We start from the raw sequence: 17,802 nt of genomic DNA, 5'->3' as shown, positions 1-17,802 counted from the left end.
GATGTGCTGTACAGCCCATGTGTGGGAGCCTGTGCTAAAGATGGGACTATCTGGAATGGAACAAGCCAACTGTTTTAAGTGAACGAAAACGGAGGAGATTTGTCTTGACTTTTTAACATCTGTTGCATTTGGAATAGGAGGTAGTTTTCTTTTTTTCAGTTGAGAAAAAAAAAACTTACATTTTCCATTTAAAATGATTAATAAAGAAATACATCATTATCTCTCCATTAGCCTAATTCAGCAGATGTTCAAATTATTTGTCTGTAGTTGTTTTTCATCTGCTCTTTGGGAGAGCAAATGTCACTGAATATTATTGTAATTGTAACGACTTAGAGAAGGAAACCCCAAAGTCAGCTGGTATGGGTCCTGAAAGACATGGAGGAGAGTAGGGTGGAGTTATGTGGGTTTTCCTCTCTGCAGTTAAGTATGATGTTGGTGTAAAAATCAACAGGTTCAATGCTTGCCTCTTTCTCCAGCAGTAGATTTTCCATGAGGACTGATGATATTTTAGCATGATAAATAAATAAAGTTTTTCTTCTACCTTTCAATTTCAACAGATACCTGATAATAACTACTGTTTCTTCCAGGTTTTGTCTTCATGAATGTTTCAGGGTTTACAGTAGTGCTCATGTGCACCAGAATTGCATCAGCCTTGTTTAGCACGCTTGGCTCATCTCACTGGCTCCTGTTTAAACTAATTTAAAGCAAAGATCATCTGCTTGGGGAAAAGACAGAAAAACTACTAAATGTAATTGGGTTGAAAAATGTAACGTCAGTTGGCATCAGTCATGTGGCTGTGCTCCTGAATTTTATTTCCCTGTTTGGAGAACTTCATATAGCAGCTTCTTTTACTTGCCCTGTAGATATGCAACAGCATCCCAGAATCCATTTCACTGTATTGCTCCAGCTATCACCAGGTTCCTTCAAAACCACTTTTTGTCCCACAGAATTTTGCTATCTGATGGCTTGGGCCTCCCCTCACCCTTACTAGACACTTGGAGATTGCTTTGAAGCACATGCTGGAGTAAAAACTGGTAATCATTTAAGAGTGGGTCAGAAGGGCACTGCAAGTCAGCCTCTTCTCCAGCAGCAAGAAACAGACCCATGCAGTTCTAAGTGTTTCTCATTAGTAAGCACCATTTTTCTGTACTTCACTCTGTCTCAGTAGCTTTCTGCAGCTGGCTGTGTTTGGCTGGCAATGAGCACCTAGTGGATGATAGCTGGATTTTAGAAATACTGCTATAGTTCTGGTGATAGAAAGCTGTGATGGATTTGCATTAACAGGATTCTGTACAGGTCTTGCAAGTGCATAGGAATGGATTGGTGGAGTTCTGTGCTGTTTCTCTAAATTTCTCGTAAAATCTCTAAATTTCTAAGTACTTTTAGAAATGAAGGGACTAATGCTGGATGGGACAGAAAGAGTCAACACTTGATTGCTGAATTGAGAACAAGGACAACGGGCGAGGATGCAACTGCTGGACACTGGTTTCTTGTCTGTGTAAGAAGGCAGTGATTTAAAGGAATCCACAGTCATGTATTCATCTCATGATTGCATCCAATGGCTATTTTAGGTACAGTGGGGATGAATGGCCCTTTATAGACTGTGGTAAGGAATGCGTTGTCTGTGGGTTTCAGTAATGCCAGTCCCTTCTTTTCGGGTGGCACAGAGCACTGTTGTGAGGGAAGGATGGTCAGAACCAACACACACGTGCCAGCACACTCGTGTGAAATAATACCCTCATGAAGGGAAACTGTGCTGGTGCTCTGCTGCTGCCAGTGTGTGTGTTAGTGTCAGCACTGGCACAGGGAGCTGGGATGAAACTGTTTGTCAGCCCTCTGAAATCAGTTGCCTGGCCTTTAAACTACACCAGGGACACTTGAAAAATGTTAGGCGCATGCAGCCTTTTTAACCACCCAACAAATCCCATGATAAGGTTGCAGCTGGAAGAGGCTGTCATGTTCTGGCTCTGGAAGGGATTTAGTTCTGTTCACAGACCTGGACTCTGTCTGTGGGCTTTATACAGCTTTACTTTTTAATGATAATGCTATGACACAGAGGTTCTTAAACTCTTCATAGCGTAGTTTTCATGTTGAAGTTGATTAGAAACGCCATGTTTGTCTGCCTAGCAATTTTCTCAACTAGATCTGGCAATTTTTTGTGACAATGCAGGTGTGAAACTGAAAGAGTGACTCAGATGTGTAGTGCTGTTATTGCTTGTCTTACTGTAGCACTTCAGTCTGTGCTCTTGGTTGTGCCAGGTACTGTACATTACCATGGTAAGGAACAATACCACTCCAAAAAGCCATCTGTGTGGCTGAAACAGCTGGGAGGTGGGATGTAGACATTCCATTGCACAGAAGTGGCTAAGCTGAAGAACTCAAATAATTTGCCTTCTTGAACCACAGCCAGTGAGCACACCTGTGTATTGGTGATACTTGAAATGAAGATGGGCAGCGATGTCAGTGCAGCTGTGGACTCCACTCCCCCAGCATGTTGTTCTGCCTGGAGCACACGTTCTCATGCAGGTCACAGTACTGGTCCTTCCCACGTTGCCTTTTGCGTGGGGGATTCTTGGACGTGACAGATGTACAGAGAAGGTATCAGCATGGAAAAAGATGGAAACATAAAGCCATTAAGGAGATATACTACGCCTGAGTATATTTCCCAATAAAAAGTTCTCACTGAAGTCTGTTATACTTTAATGACTCATTATATTTCCCTGTGTTTAAAATGTATTTAGAATTTTTAAATTTGGGGGATAACAAATGACTTCTGGTGGAGAGTTGATCAGAAATCAGGTTACTTTAAAATGTGGGAAATTACAGTTGTAAACAAACTCATCAGTGTCGTGCAAGTAAGCAGAAGAATCAGATACAGGATTCTTGGCACATTGCTCTTTTTACTCTACATTTGAACTTCTGAAGACCCTGGTTTTAGGCTCTTCAGTTGCTTTGAGCAAGTCCTAAAGAATGTGGTTTATAGATGTTTCTTCAGAATTTAAAGGTTTGTCAGAGTGATCCAGAAATCTAGATTTTATTGAGGCTTCCATAGCAAAAACATGTTGTAACTCAAACCTATAAATAAAGAGTTACCTGACATTTGACTTGTAAATCGTTCAAAAGAAATACATTTTTATGAGCATGGCTTTGGAAATTCCCTACCCACCCAAAGAAGGAATGATTTCATATTTCTTCAAAACACAGAATCATTTAATCAATAGTATATTCTTTTCACTCTGCCTTAAGAGAAGTGTTTTGCCTGGTAGCAGTTAAACAATAGTGAAGAATGTTGATTAGGTGCCTGTTGTTCATAAATGGCTTTTACAACTGTTCATCTGTGATGTAATGGAAAATAAGTGATGTAGCACAGAATTTTCTTAAAACTGCATCGTTGTCTCTGTACAATATAGAATGTGAGCAATGTCCTCACTGAACAACGATGAGATTGTTCTGTTTCATCACTGTCTTGCATTGTAAATATTTACACTGTTTGAGAAACGCAGGCTTTTGTTGTCTGCAATGTAAGTGTATACATTTTCTAATAATCTTTATTAAAACTACAGAGCAAATTTTCCTTGGATTTCAGAACTGATTTAGAGTTTTGTGAACCCCAAAAGGATTATAATAGAGAATGAGAAAGGATCATACATTATCCATAGGTGCCACATTGTATCATGTGGACTTGTGTACTAGACTAGAAATTTACCTGCAATACATGTGTTGGTGCAAATTTCTCTCTCTGGTCTATACATGTATTACTATGTCTCTTCTTCCACTGGATTATAATCTTCATTACATTTTCTCTTAAAAAATGTCAATTGTCACATGGAGCGCTTTGCCAAATCGTAATGATCATGTGGGCGTTTTTCCCAATGGATTTGCAGTTATTCTGGAGGTCTGGGGTGTTGCCTTGTCCTTGGCATCACTTGCTGTCTTTCCGAGGTATGTCATAGTCTTGCGGATTTTGGCTTTTGCGCATGAGTAAGGGTGAGGGGAGTGGGTTTTGTATCCGGTAGCTGTACTGTGGATCCTCCTGTGCTGATTGCAGGATGATCTGCAGTTGCAGTCAACCAACTGCAGCAGTCGTGGTAGACCAGTCCCAAACCTGTGTTCACATTGTGATGGAATCCATGTAGGCTACTGCTGTGCCTTACTTTTGGACATGCAATGAAGGAGGAAAGACAGCTTTCTTCAAAAACTGTAGAAATAGGCTTGGTACTGTGGCATGTTCTTCTCTGACAATGAGTATTATAAAGAAGCAAGTCTTCATCCATATCTTCAAGAAAAATTTCGAGTTTTGTGATTATGACATCCTAATTTTTGATCTGCAGGGTGGCTTCAATGCCAGATTGGAGGGAAGAATGCCTGTTCTGGAGAGGGGCATTAATTTCTCAGGAAGCCAGTTTCTACTCATTCTGGAGTTGATAGGATCATTGCTAAAAGTGATAAGGCAAGCCCCGAACAGGCTGTGATGTTATGTCCTGCTTGGAGCAAAGCTGTAGAGACTCACAGCTTGCTATGAGTGTGATTTATGTGCTAGACTTGCTCTGTTCAGAAGCACATCAGGAGAGGAAGATGTCTTTAATGTGAAGGGGTGAGGAGAAATGGTGATTATTGAGGCTAAAGAGTAAATGGCACCCCCTTATGCAAATGGATTTGGGAATTCAATGGAGCAGGTAGAGGAAATTGCTGGCTGAGGAAACAGGAGCCCTGGCTGTTACCTCTCCCTGGCCTCCACCATTAGGACTTCCCAATGTAGAGAATGAAACTCCTGCTTTACCTCTTTTTCTTTTTGCTTGTTGCAGTTAGAGACTGTCCCAGGGATTATTGCTGATATTATTATGGTCTATTTCATCAACAAATACGCAATGGGGGTTACTTAAAAATGTGTATGAACCAGCAGACCACTGATGCCAAAGAAATTTTGGATCTGTAGCAGGAGCTTACTGCCACAGGTGTGTGTGGAGTACCTGGTGCTTTGTTCTTTCCACAGCACATCAGGAATGATCAGTGATGCTTCTGATGCAGGCAAATTGCTATTAGTAGCAGAAGCAGACAAAAGTAATTTCTTTGTTTCTCAGGGGACTGTAATGATCTATGTTGTGTTATTGTAACAGAGGGAAGTGACATTTGTTTTCCTGAAGTCTACCAAGCTAGTTCATAATTGCATTTGTCAGCTGAGTTGATTTGAAGGGAACAGTTTTTAAGGAACCTGTTTTTCAGAGGTCCAGATCCTGCTCAGCTTCCATTGAAATCATAGGAAAGGGTTGCTAAGAGCTCTGGGACTGTTATTTACTGAGACTGTAGTTTAACTGCCTGCTTGTCTAGTTGTATTATAATTGTAAAAATAACTGTATTCTTATTTTGAGAGGAGTTAGCCAGAGCTGGCAGATACTTCTGTTTCTCTGTGTATTCTTGCATACTGAGAAGCTTCCAAAGGGAAGATGGGGAACTTGCAGAAGAATCTCTTGTTCCCTTTCTAAGCTTTTCTTTTGATTTTAGCTACTCAATAACATGATTTTAAAATATACTAAAACTTTAAGTCTTGAAGTTGATTAGTTTTGGGACACTAGCAGGTGGAGGAAAGGAGGAACTGAGATAATAAAGGGAGAAGTTACAGCTAAGCTAGTAAACAGTGCAAGATATATGGGCAGACTCATAGCTGTAAATAGCAATAATCCCGAATTATGTCTGCCTGGTCTCAATACAAGGGTTATTTTCAGGGTTAGTACAACATTAGAAGTGAAATGTGAAAGGTACTGCAGGAAAGGAAGTGTTAGTTCCTCTCCCTTAAGCTCTCTTGATTAGATTTTTTTGTTGAGTTAACAAATGCATGTGAAGTGCTTGAGGCTTGATAACATCTCTTAAATAATGCTGTTAACGAAGTACTGATTAAGCTACAGTAAACTGAAATGAAACACAGATGCAGGATCCTCTTTTTGAAAATGCACATCTGTCCTCTCTAGAAGAGGATTACATAAGATATATTAGTAAGGGAAGAGTCCTAACAAGCTCAAAATCAAATAAATAAAAACTTCAAACTGGAGCCAACACAAGCTGATAGAATTGGAAATGTGGAAAATGTAGTGGACAGAAAGTAGGCATAAGCTATATCCATCTCAAATGTCAAAGTAGCTAGGAAAAGTTGTGATGCACACAGGAATTGGCTAAGTCAGTGGATGAGGGCTTCTGTTACCTTCAGAACAACAATAAAAACACAAAATGAAAGGACTTTTTAAAATGGGGATTTGAGATTTCACATCAAGACCTCCAGCAGAAAAACAGATTCCAAATCTGCATTAATAGATTATTTCAAGTCCTATTATGAGGAAGTAAGCCATCTGATGAAGATGTTACACCATCTAGCAGCAGTCAGATTTCTTCAGGGAGTTTCCATTCTTCTTTGGGTTGGTCAGGTTTTGTGCCGCATAGAGGGGAAGTTTCAGAAGACCAGATTGCATTGCAACGATCCACGAAGTCCCAGAACATAATTTTCAGCCTGCATCTGCAAGGTCCCCTGCAGTCTACAGACTGATCTGTTCCATGGCTGGATTGTCACAGCAGTGGATGTTACTTCAGTGTCTGGATTATCTGGACATCAGTGGTGTGTTGCCTTTTTTTTAACCTGCCCACCCTGCAACTGATTGTCAGAGCACTGACATAGGTGACGTTGCTCACCATCACTGCTGAGGCTAAGGGCAGTTGAAGAGAACCTTGGGGCAGACCAGAACAACCCACAGGTGAAATTCTTTCCAATTCCCTTTGGTTAGTGACTATCATCTTCCTTCTGGTATGGGTTCCATGGCATATTTTTAATTCACATAAAGACATATTCTTTTAATCCAGAATACCTATTGTACTTCCAGTAGGAAAGCATCTGACCTATATGACTGCTGTATTTTTTCCCCTTCTGAGTAATACAAAGCGTGTGCACACACCTACATGCATCCTTGGGATGCATTTCTTTTGGTAAGGCCCGTGTTCATCTGCAGCCAGTGCCACTACAGCTCCAGAGCTTCTGAAGTTTTCCATTACACACTGTGTAGCAAGGGAATATGATGGACTTTCTGAAGTATAAATGATCTAATAAAATCTGCTGTTCAGACTGCATGTTTGTAGACTCTGATAGGTACCAAACCACAGACAGGAAGTCATGATTTGTGCTTACTTGCCCTAGTCCAGCTATGAATCTTTGGAAAGGAGTAGTTTAGCCTTTGTTTTGGAATGTGTAATGGGCAGAGAGCTGCAGTAGGTGGCAGGTGAGGGAGGACTTCATCTGCATTCTTCCAATGGTACTTGACACTAACAATCCAGCAAGCTACAGATCATTTGGTTCATCTCATGTTCTTGCTGTTATTTGGGAAACAGATCTCAACAGGGTGGACGATGAAGGTGGGATTTCAAGTGGTTTCCCACCTACTTCTGTTCTGTTGAGGTTTCCTGTTGTTGTCCCTTCTCATTGTTGAGGAATACATCTGGTGCAGGTAATTCAGTTTGTGAGGTGCAGATTGAGCTCTGGGTGGGAGCCTGAGACAAGAGACCACGAACTGCCAACCTCTTGGACAACCAAGGGCATGAAGATGAGTGGTGCCAGTGAGGTAGGTGAATGGACACTGGGAGACACAGCAGGAGCAGGGGACTTGGGAGGAAGAGCCAGACTTTTGTGCAGGTAGACTGTGATGGGATAAAAGCCCAGGGGGTCCTTTGTTGAGGGTCCTCCTTGGAGGTGCCGGCTCAGGCTGTTTCTGTGTTACTGCACTGTGAATAAATGGCTTTGTGGAACAAGATGTCTGAGACCCTGCCATGGGAAACCCCGTCTGACTGTGAGTGGGGTGTGCAGGGAGTCAAGCAGGGTTCTCATGGGCTCATGGGAGCTGCCTGCTGTGAAGGGGCTTCAGTCCCAGCAGTGAAAGTCTCTGGTGTTGGGAGTGTGACTGCCAGAGAGTCTCATGGATGGTCAGACTGGAAGGTTTCCTTAACGCCAAGTACTTCATGCTGATAACCCCGAAGAACCTAATTTTCTGCTTCTATCAGATGTACTGTTCAGGGGAATGCCTCAGCCACCAGGACCAAGTCATGTGCCTGCTTTTCCTTCCTTTTGTACCTCTCAACTACCTTGAGAGACTCTGTCCTCTTTTCTCAGAATCTGACTGGTTTTGCTGCAGCTTTTGTTGTTCTAGCAACGTAGTGAGGACCCAGCTGTTGTGGTTCTATGTGACTGCAGGCATTTTTAGTGACTGTTTTGCCTGTCCTGCAGAAAGCAAAACTGGACTACCTAGATGGGTGAAATCTTAGCTTCACTGAGCTAAGATCACCTGTGGGCTCTGCAGCCAGGATTTTGGCCTCTTTTGTCTTTTGAAATGGTATTTGTTTCTAAAGACTCTCTGGAAGGGCAGTATGGCTGGAGCCCATCTTTTAGGAACCAGTGTGGCTATAGAAAAGAGGAACAGTTGAGCTTTTCAAGCTGTCTTCTGTCTTGGCATTCCCATGTGCCCGAGCCAGCTTTGCAGGAAGTTAGCAACCAAATAAAACACAGCGGAGGAGGAAGCTGAGCCCTTATCTGCCACCTCCTGGGCATTGGATGGAGATGCTGTAGTAATGAGGAATTCTCATTTGGTGTGAGGTATGGCCTGAATGTCTAACTGGAATCCTGAAAAGAAGGGACTATCTAGGAGCAGTCCCCGTGCCTTGGCATGTCTTCCTTTTTGGCAGCCCCCAGTTTGATGTGCTTCAAGTTTGGATCCCACTTAGCAGGTGCCCAGCTCCTCACCTTTGAATCAGGTAGGACAAGGAATTAATTTAGCTGTGGAATGTCCTGTGGAGCTTGTCATAACTTGCTTTGTGTTGGCTTTTCTGACGTCCTTGTCTGTTTGTACTCAGTACTGCAGGTGGTCTGTTCATTCACATAACTTTATCCTTTAACTAGCACTGTGGAGTTAAAGTGCTTTAGGTTGACACAGACAGAATTTGAGTTGTGTGCATTGTTAGGGACCCAGCAGATTGGGGATGTGGCAGGGTGGCATCTGGGTTTAGTTTACAGCTTTCTATAAGCCACCTTTGAACAAAGGCAGGCTTTATTAGAGCATCTGCCAGGCTTCTTTACCAGAGGAAGGCTGTTTCACATCATCTTTGAATACCCAGTTGGATTATATCTGCTGTTTGAGCTCTTTCAAAGAATTCTAACACTTGCTGTCCTTGAAGTACCTTCAGAAAAACTGGTTTGACTTGTTTGCCATCATCAGAGAAGGTTAACTGTGTTTTCTAATAATTTTCCTTGTTCTCTTTACAGTCAAAACGTGTCCTTGCCTGCAAGCCCAGAACCCTTTTTGAGGGGGGGACACAGAGCAGGGTTGAATTCCTTCCGTTTTGCTCTGTTATCACTGGCAATAGCACAGAACGTATTACCTGGCATATTTTCATTGAAGCTTGACATTCTCTGGATTTAATTTCTCTGTTTTCTTGGGAAAATACCTTCCCTTCCTGCCTTGTTTATTGTAGTTTGATATTCCCATCTCAGCCCATGTTGATATTCCCTCTGTCTTGGCTCCTTTAGAGGATGTAGCTAAGCAGGTGTGTGGAGGACCTGAAGAGGTTCTGTGTTTTCTCTTTATGCTGGGATTCAATAATGCTGGTAAATCCCATGTTTCCCTTTGTCCTCCAGTAAGGAAGTGTCCTTGGTGCTTGTTTATGCATAGTGATATATTTTACTTTTAAAGTAAGCGATGCCTGAAAGTTACGGAGGCGTTGCCTTTAAAGCTCTCGTGCGTGCTTTATGATGCACTGTCTTGGCCTCTGTGGAAGTAACACAAATCCTGCCCACGTGTCAGTAAAGCTCTTGAACTTGGCTGAGTGCTCAAACGGGCAAACAGCATCATGCAGCAGATGGAGTGTGTGACTGGGATGCAGCAGGCCTTGCATACATTTTTGGTTTTGTTCATGATTTGCTCTATGACCTTTGGTAATTCTTTCCCCCTCAGTACAAAGAGGATAGTGAACTATCATTCTCCATATAAAGTGCCTTGGAACATGTAATATTTTTTTCCTGTTGTTTAATCAAAAGCAGTTAAAATAGTTGATCCTGTTTTCATTTTATACAACTGCAGTACTCCTGTGAAGTCTACTGGAAATAGGCCAAGCTTTCTAGGTTTTTGATTCCATGAAAGATGCTGAATGGTCTGGTTCTATCTTCAGAACTTCCAATTAAATGTTAAATAAAAAATGTGTGCAGTATTAAGTTAAGGGTATGCACTAAGTGCTAAGCTATACTACTTCCAAATTGCAAAACAACATAATACATAGGGCATTTATCTAGTCTCTGTTTTCTGCTTTTGCAGATTCAAAACCAGACAAACAAAAAGTTGGTATGTTATGGAAACAGAAGAACAGTGCATTATGTAGTTTATTTATTATAGTCCCTGCTGTGGTAATGCCCTTTTAATCTGTTCTTTAAACACAATTGATTGTGTCTCATTTTGTGGTAAGTTACATTCCAAATAAGCACTCCATGATGTTACATGTTTCAAGAAGCTTTTTATTTAATGTAACTTCACTAATCTAATAAAAGGTATGGTTAATTATGCCTGCCTTTCAGATTAGCATGGCCAATTTTGGCTAATTTGTCTATCACTATCTTTCCTATGTGTAATGCTTCCCTGTTATATTAGTAAAAGAAGGATAAAGTGTGTGTAGTCCATCCAGTGAATTCACAATCCGTGGTGAGGGATTTTGTTTATGTTAATCTCTAACAGTCTTAGGAAGGGAGCATCTCACGTGATACGTCTTTCATCTGACAGTGGTACGTTTATAGAAATGACAAGAGTCAAATGCAGGCTATTGCCTGTTTTTAGCCAAAATTACAGCATTTGCTTTGTTTTAGGATGACTCCTGAGGCAATTCAATCCAGTATGGCGGGGTTGGCAGTTTAGGAAACTTACCTGTATGAGCTTTGCTCTCTGCACCTTCAGGTAGCATGCTCAGCTTGGAGAGCTGCTCTTCCTCCTTCTCCTTATCCAAGCAGATTCAAGCATGACCCCTGCCCTCTAGCTCTGCTCTCAGAATGCTTTCAGAACTGGTTGAGAATTTATTTATTCATTTTGCATTAATTTTGCTCTGACCTGTCTAGTTAAAATTGTTTAAAATTTCTGTGTCTCTTCTCACCCAGCCAGTGCACCAAAACCCAGAGAAAATAAGAGATGGGTGTTGGTCCAGTGGATGGCGTAGCTTTGGTTTAGAAATTATTGCATTTCAAGCTACTTTAACATCATCTGATATCTTTATTTTTTAGTTGCAAGGCCTTACAATGGCACGGAATGAGCACTGCCTTCAAGCCTCCTTCCTGTAAATGAAAGGACCAAACAAGGCGGTGTGATGAACATGCCACTGCATCAAATCTCTGTCATTCCAGCTCAGGATGTTACCTCTTCCAGAGTCTCCAGGAGCAAGACCAAAGAAAAAGAGGAACAGGTACTGTCAGATATGCTTAATTTTCACAGGAAGTTATCTAAGTATAAAATGATAGGGGTTACCAGATCAGACCTGATTCTGTTCCAAAGCCCCAACTCCTTGTGTTACTGCTGCTTTTAGTGAGGACAAATGCTACCAAATTATCTCCTTATTCTTGTGTTTGCTGTTTTAAAGCAGCTGGCTGTAAAATTCTAGAGATTGCTGTTGAGTAAATTCTGCAAAATGCAAGCTACAGCCATCTATTTTGCATAAGAATTCAAAGCAGACAGGGATTTGGATGATGGCTCTAATTCCATTATTGTAGAAGCTATTACAGGTGTATTTAAAGAAAAATTACATGAAACGTGAACCTCTATATGTAACCATGCATCCTGTTTTCCTTTGATCTCAGTAGCATGTAGTAGCTGTGTTGTATTTCATGGTGACTAGAATATCACAAGGGAGGCTCTAGACACACGTGTGTACAAACTGTACTGTGTTACGGAATATGAGTTGTATTCTTAATTTGGCAGCATGTGTGTGGGCGGAATCAATCTGAGGTCTTGCTGTGGTGCTAATGCAGAAGTATCTGAAGTATCTACTGATTATAAGTCCAGTAAAATCCAATCAATACACTACTTAACAGTTTTTAATAGCATACTATGTCTAGTCTTCACATGTCAACCTTATTTATCCCTGGACTGTGTCTCTGATCCAGCCCAAAGACGTTAATGTGCATCGTGTACAGTGTACACTGTACTGCATTGATCTGATATTATCTGTCAGTTCCACAGAAACCTCTTTGTGGTTTTTTAGCTTTAACTTAAAATGAGGTCAAGAGAACATTCACGTTAAGGTACAGCTGCAGGGTTTGCTTTCTGGACTCCTCAGCTGTGGTTAACTATGAGGAGGTCTAGACTGATGCTGATTACAGACAAGGTGTAGCTAATGTAAAAGGGACTAGAAAGGCACTGTCGTGTTACGGAAAGGGATTCACCAGCACTAACTTTGAGTAGGGTGCAAGAGTTGTTTCTGATGTGTTGGGATCATTTGCCCTGACTACCTGTCTCCCTTGACAGCTGTCCAGATTGTACCTACCAAAGTCACCAGTAAAAATAAACTGTCCTAATACTGGCTTTTTTGAGTCTTTTCCTTAGGAACATCTTAAAATGGATTCTAGCCCTTCAGATTCTTAAACCAGTAATTAATGAGGCTGGCACACTGCTGCTTTTGGTTACCAGGACTGGGCAAGAAGTTACTCTCACAGAGGAGATGCTCTAAATCTATGAAGCGCCTTGTCTCAGGAGTCTGCTGGAATCTGTTGCTTCCTGCCTGTTGCATACAGTTACTGTCTGGGCAGCTCCCTAGGTAAGAGGGCACTGCTGTTTCTTCCCTTTGGTGCTCTTCCATATAGTAACTGTATGTGCTGAGTGAGACAGCTCCTTTGTCAAATGCAGGGCAGTGCTGTGAAGTTACTACCCTGCTCTGGGGTGATGGAGGTTAGGAGGCAGATCCGAACAACTTGTGCCTCTAACCATGCAGTGGGCCTGGAAGTGAGAGTCCTAACTCTCCTTCTAAACATGCTTTTTATTTCGAACACAGTGACTTTGGTGTTAACAAATCTCCCCTGTGTTTCCTTCATGATAACTAGTTGAAATGTTGATTATTGTTCCCCTTGCAGGGTTGCTGTTATATTTTCATGCCTTAGCATGTTAGAAACAGAACCGAGTACTTGTTTACACATGAGCAACACTGAAGAGGAAGTGGGACCATGCAAGCAATAGATTAAGCTAACTTGGAAACACTTCATGTTTTCCAAGTCTTGTCCTTCCTGTCTTCATCAGCACATTCATTCATCCCCGGGTGTCCTGCATTCTGCCAAAAGTACAACTGGAACAGCTGAACCTCTGGGTGAGCTGCCTGCTGTCCCTGATGCACAGCTGTACTGACACCGTGGCTGCCCCTGGGCACATGAGCCTGGCTTTTATACTCTGTTCCTCACTCCTGCTTCTGGTGTTAAGCTTTAGTGCTGGATCTTAAAAATGAGCTTTAGGGCAGTCAGGTTGTTAATGTGCTGACTTTGACCAATCCAGTTAATTTTTCACATTGCATCAGTTAGTTCCCAGTACTTTATAGTCAGAGTCCCTCTTAATTCTTGGATGCAGTCAAGACCCACTGGCCAAGACTGTGAATTTTGCTCATATTTGAAGAATACAGTACAAGGGAGATGGGATGCAAAAGAAGAATTTCTAGATTATCCTTACCATATTTTTAGTCAGATTTTAGTTTCAAAATGCCTGCTTTCTGTTGAGATAGCATCCACTCCAAGATAAAGAGCAGCATGCAGCTGAACGTGATCCTGTGTTGGGCAAATCTGCTGAGCAGTTGTAGGTAGTTGTTGTGTCCTAGATAATATGTACTGTACAAGTCATGGATACTAAGTAAAACCGAGAAAGAAGGTGTTACAGTACAAAGTCAGTGTAACTTCAATACTTTCATATTTCAGTTGCATTCTCATTAGACAACATAGGTTACAGCTATTTCGTTGTGGTTGGCCTAGGCACAGTTCTTATGTCTGCAAAGACGTAAAATAGTTTTTGAGAAAAAAGTGTAACATTTCACAGTTGGATTCCAGTTCCATGATTTTCTTACCTTACCTTTATTATGTAATAAGAATAGTAAATTTCTTACCTTTTCTGTGCAGGAACAGTAAGTAACTCAAACAAATGTGTACACTGCAGTCTTAAAATATTTTGAGTTGTACAGAGCCACTTGACAATCTGAACAGAATCAAACAAACCACAAACTACAATCAAAACCAATAGTACTACTTCACAGATAAATATGTAGGTTTGCTTTGTAGTACCAAGCTGCTTAGACCAAGTGCATTTCCAAGTGTGCACTTTATAGACTGAGCCGACTCATGTGCGTATCTCTGCTATTTATTAACAAGCTGTGGCTAAAGCCAAGATGAGTGTCATCTAGCAGATGAAATTTTGTCTTGCTTTCATTTTTGCTGTTTCAAACCAGACCTTTGGCTTGTTGGTACCTATATTCTGCATTGTAGGAAGTCCTTTGGAGGAAAGGCTCAAGAAGCACAGCAGCAGAAAATGAAGGACCAATGTGCCTAGAGAGAGAACTTCCACCAGTCTCTGAAAAATCAGTGTTTCTCCTGTTCCTCAGAGTATGCCTTACATTCTGCTATCTTTTGTGATGATGAATGTGGTTAGTTATTCATATATGTAGTAGAGTTGCAGAGGAAAAATTCTCCATCTGAACAGTACAGATCTCTTACTATTTCTTCACTTCTGTGCTTCTGGTCAAGATGTAGCTCTTGTATTTCAGGTTAAGGCTTGGTTTTATTCTAGTTTTCCTTGCTACAAGAGCAGATTTTATGCACTAGTGATTTGTGACTAAGTAAAGAACAGCAAGAAATCCTTAGCACCTTCATCATTACAATCCAGTTTCTCAGATTGAGTGATGTATAATAACTAACTGAGTGATGTATAATACCTAGGCATGCCTCATGGCAGATTAAATTGTAGATTCAATACTTGTGGAAGACTGGCAAAAATCGTATTGAATTTGAAGAAGTGTTAAGAGGAAAGGCTTTTGCCTACCATTTCTGGTCTAAGTCCTCAGTGATACATATACATACCAGAGCCTAGTAGATTCAGGTTGATGTAATTTTCAACATTTAAAGTGTTTGAAATCTGAGGTTAGAAGCAGTATTTCATGAAACGTTGTCCATTTCTACAGTAAAAATACGGAAGGTCATAAAGGGATTATTACTCTTGCATTTAACTCAGATGAACTGATAGCTTTAAGGGCTATTAATAACCATCATTAGCTTCTTACTTACCCTTCACTAGGAATAGTTTCATGGTTACTTGATGTTAGGGAGAGTCATTCTATTGTGTGTCAGAAGCCACAACCCCCCTTGCCCCTGTTTTGTGGGCAGTATGCTGGCAGCAAGGTTTCCTAACGTATGCAAAAGCAAACAGCTCTTGGGATCTGATGGGAAACAAGGAAATGATGCTGGCATGTGACTGAGGTGTTGTTCTGGGTTTATTTTGTTACAGCACAGTCTTTTTGAGGGCTTTGTGCCTTCCTCACTGAAGTGCACTGATATCTGCTGCAAATTGTTAGTAAGTGTTACTGCAGTGAGTGAAGCTCCCTCAGCAGTAGCTTTTCACTGCTATTACAAAAATGTGCACCAACCCTGGCCTCCTATGCTGTGATCTCTGCAGATCTCATAAGCAGATCAGGGATGGGTGGGATCAGTGTTTGAATGAGAGATCATGAGATGCTAGTGGAAGTCATTTTTCGGCACAGTACTGTTTCTTCTCAATAGTCTCAGCCTGGGAATCAATACCCAGTTGTCATCAAAGATGACACAGCATTTATCACAGAAGCAGATCAATGTTCTAGTCAGATTTAAACTTGATGATTCCAGTTGATCAGCTGAAACTCCCTTCTGGTCACATCTCTTGTTTTCTAAGTGCTGTGTAATATAACTGGCTGTTACATGCTCAGCCGAGATGCTGTGATTGCCCCTGATATATCCAGGTACTTCTCAAAGCTGTCAGCTTGAACATATACTGAGTGCCTAATTTGTCTGGATGAAATTATGGTGAGAGAAGTACGTTGTGGTGTATCTTTGTAAAGTTCTTCTGCCTTTGTAATGATCTCTTGCATCCTGTAACAGGAAAGGTAATGTGGCCTATTGATTCAAATAAGCCACATCTTAGTGGAAAAGCAGGACTTGGGGGAAAAAAACAGCAAGAAATGCATTTGCAAGAGTTTGTAGTCACAGAGCAGTTTCTCAAGGTGCGTGCTTTGCATTGTTGAATCTAGAGTGACACTTGGAAAGCTGTTTTTAAGGTACGGAAGCGCTCTGACTTTTTCCATTCACTTTGTGGACTTTGAGCTGTGAATGAGATCTCTGCGTGGCTGAATTCAGTCCAAATACTCAGACTTTGTAAGGCTGTGTGTGTGTGTTTGGTTTTGCTTCCCCATTAAACCAAATCATTCATTCAGCAGCCAGGCTCTTAAATCCTTTGAGAATTTTACTCCTTTTTTTTTTTGTGCTGTGACTTGTGTCTTTATGTGTAACTATGTCATATATTAACACTGGGCCTGGCATTTTTCCTTTCTTAAGTTTGCTTTGTATAGAAACTGGCTAACTATGGAAGGATTTTTGTCTGAATATTCTTTTTCTCTTCTGTGAGAAGCAGAATGTACTTCTGCTGTACTGCTTATAGGCATAGGCTCAGAGTGGGAATTGTGAAGACCTTTCCTGACAATTCAAATCTTGGCTTTTACTTGGTGTGTTTTTTCAATGGATCATAAAGCATTTCTTAGAAAAAGTTACACTTTCCACTCTTCCTGCCCTTTGGCAGCTTAAGGGCTTTTTTGTTCTGTCCCATGTGTTCCAGCAAGAGCATGACTTACCTCACCTTTGGTGTGGTACCTGGAAAACTGTCAAGAAGAGCACCGAGTGCAGCAAGGCCTGAATTAAACCAGGTCTGTAATCTGGAATTTGGTTTTGACTTATCACCCTGCTAGATGGTATTGGGCAAATCGTTTGGGTTCTTGTGCTGTCCTGACTCCCATCTGTAAAAGAGGGCTGGCATTGCTGACTAGCCTTGTAAAGAACTTCAGGTGTATGGATAAAAGCTGAGCACCTGGAAGTCTTTGCCACTATGTCCTTTGAGATGTCTGCTTTGCCAGAGTCCCAGTCTGCAGATGGTTGTGCTGATGGCCCAGAGCTCTGCTGCAGAACATGGTGGGCATAGGGTATGTGGAGAGCAGAGGGGTCTTCCCCCTGAAGGTGAGCATTGCTTGATCTTGGTCATGGTGAACGTGCAAAATGTTGTGACTTTCCTGAACTTCTGCTCTTACTATGCTTGAGTGCAGGATGAGAAGCTGGTCCTCTCGAGCCCTACTCTTAGAAGTTAGTACATGCTGCTTTCCAGCAAACCCCAATGAAGGGAGAAAAGAGGAGGCAGGAAGTGGGAGGGAGGGGATGGTATGGGAGGGAGCTGCTCCCGCTTGAGCAGTCCTAACAAAAAAGTCAGATCACGCCATTTGATTCTGCATTGTGTTTGTTTTGGAGTGTGTACAGCATGTGTGTGTGAGGAAAGGAACAGATGGCTGCTGAGTGGGGATGAATTACAAAAGACAAAGTGTGGGAAGTGATTTCTGAAAGGGTTTTGAGGGAAAAGAGGAGAAAACTCTTTCTTGTAAAAATTCAGTAAACATTATGAAAACTAACAGCAGTTGATACAGCAGCAGAGTTTTAGGTAGTGATTCTTCAGAGAACAAACTTTGGTAGTTTCGGATTTTGCTGTTTGGTTA

At 41.5% G+C, this 17,802-nt stretch overlaps 1 protein-coding gene across 2 annotated transcripts in view; it reads left to right on the top strand.

The window, feature by feature from the left end:
• Positions 1-17,802, top strand: part of MARCHF8 (membrane associated ring-CH-type finger 8) — an 86,164-nt gene that overhangs the window by 10,378 nt on the left and 57,984 nt on the right. For both annotated transcript variants that reach the window (XM_082286627.1, XM_082286626.1), the window contains exon 2: positions 11,285-11,463. In XM_082286627.1, coding sequence (XP_082142753.1) covers positions 11,368-11,463 — 96 coding nt within the window. In that variant the 5' untranslated portion in view covers positions 11,285-11,367. The remainder of the gene's footprint in view (positions 1-11,284; positions 11,464-17,802) is intronic.

Source organism: Coloeus monedula (assembly GCF_965178545.1).
Source record: "Coloeus monedula genome assembly, chromosome: 8".
NCBI classification, from domain to species: Eukaryota; Metazoa; Chordata; class Aves; order Passeriformes; family Corvidae; genus Coloeus; species Coloeus monedula.
Note: the sequence above shows the minus strand (reverse complement) of the source record. Positions and strands in the feature narration are given on the sequence as shown.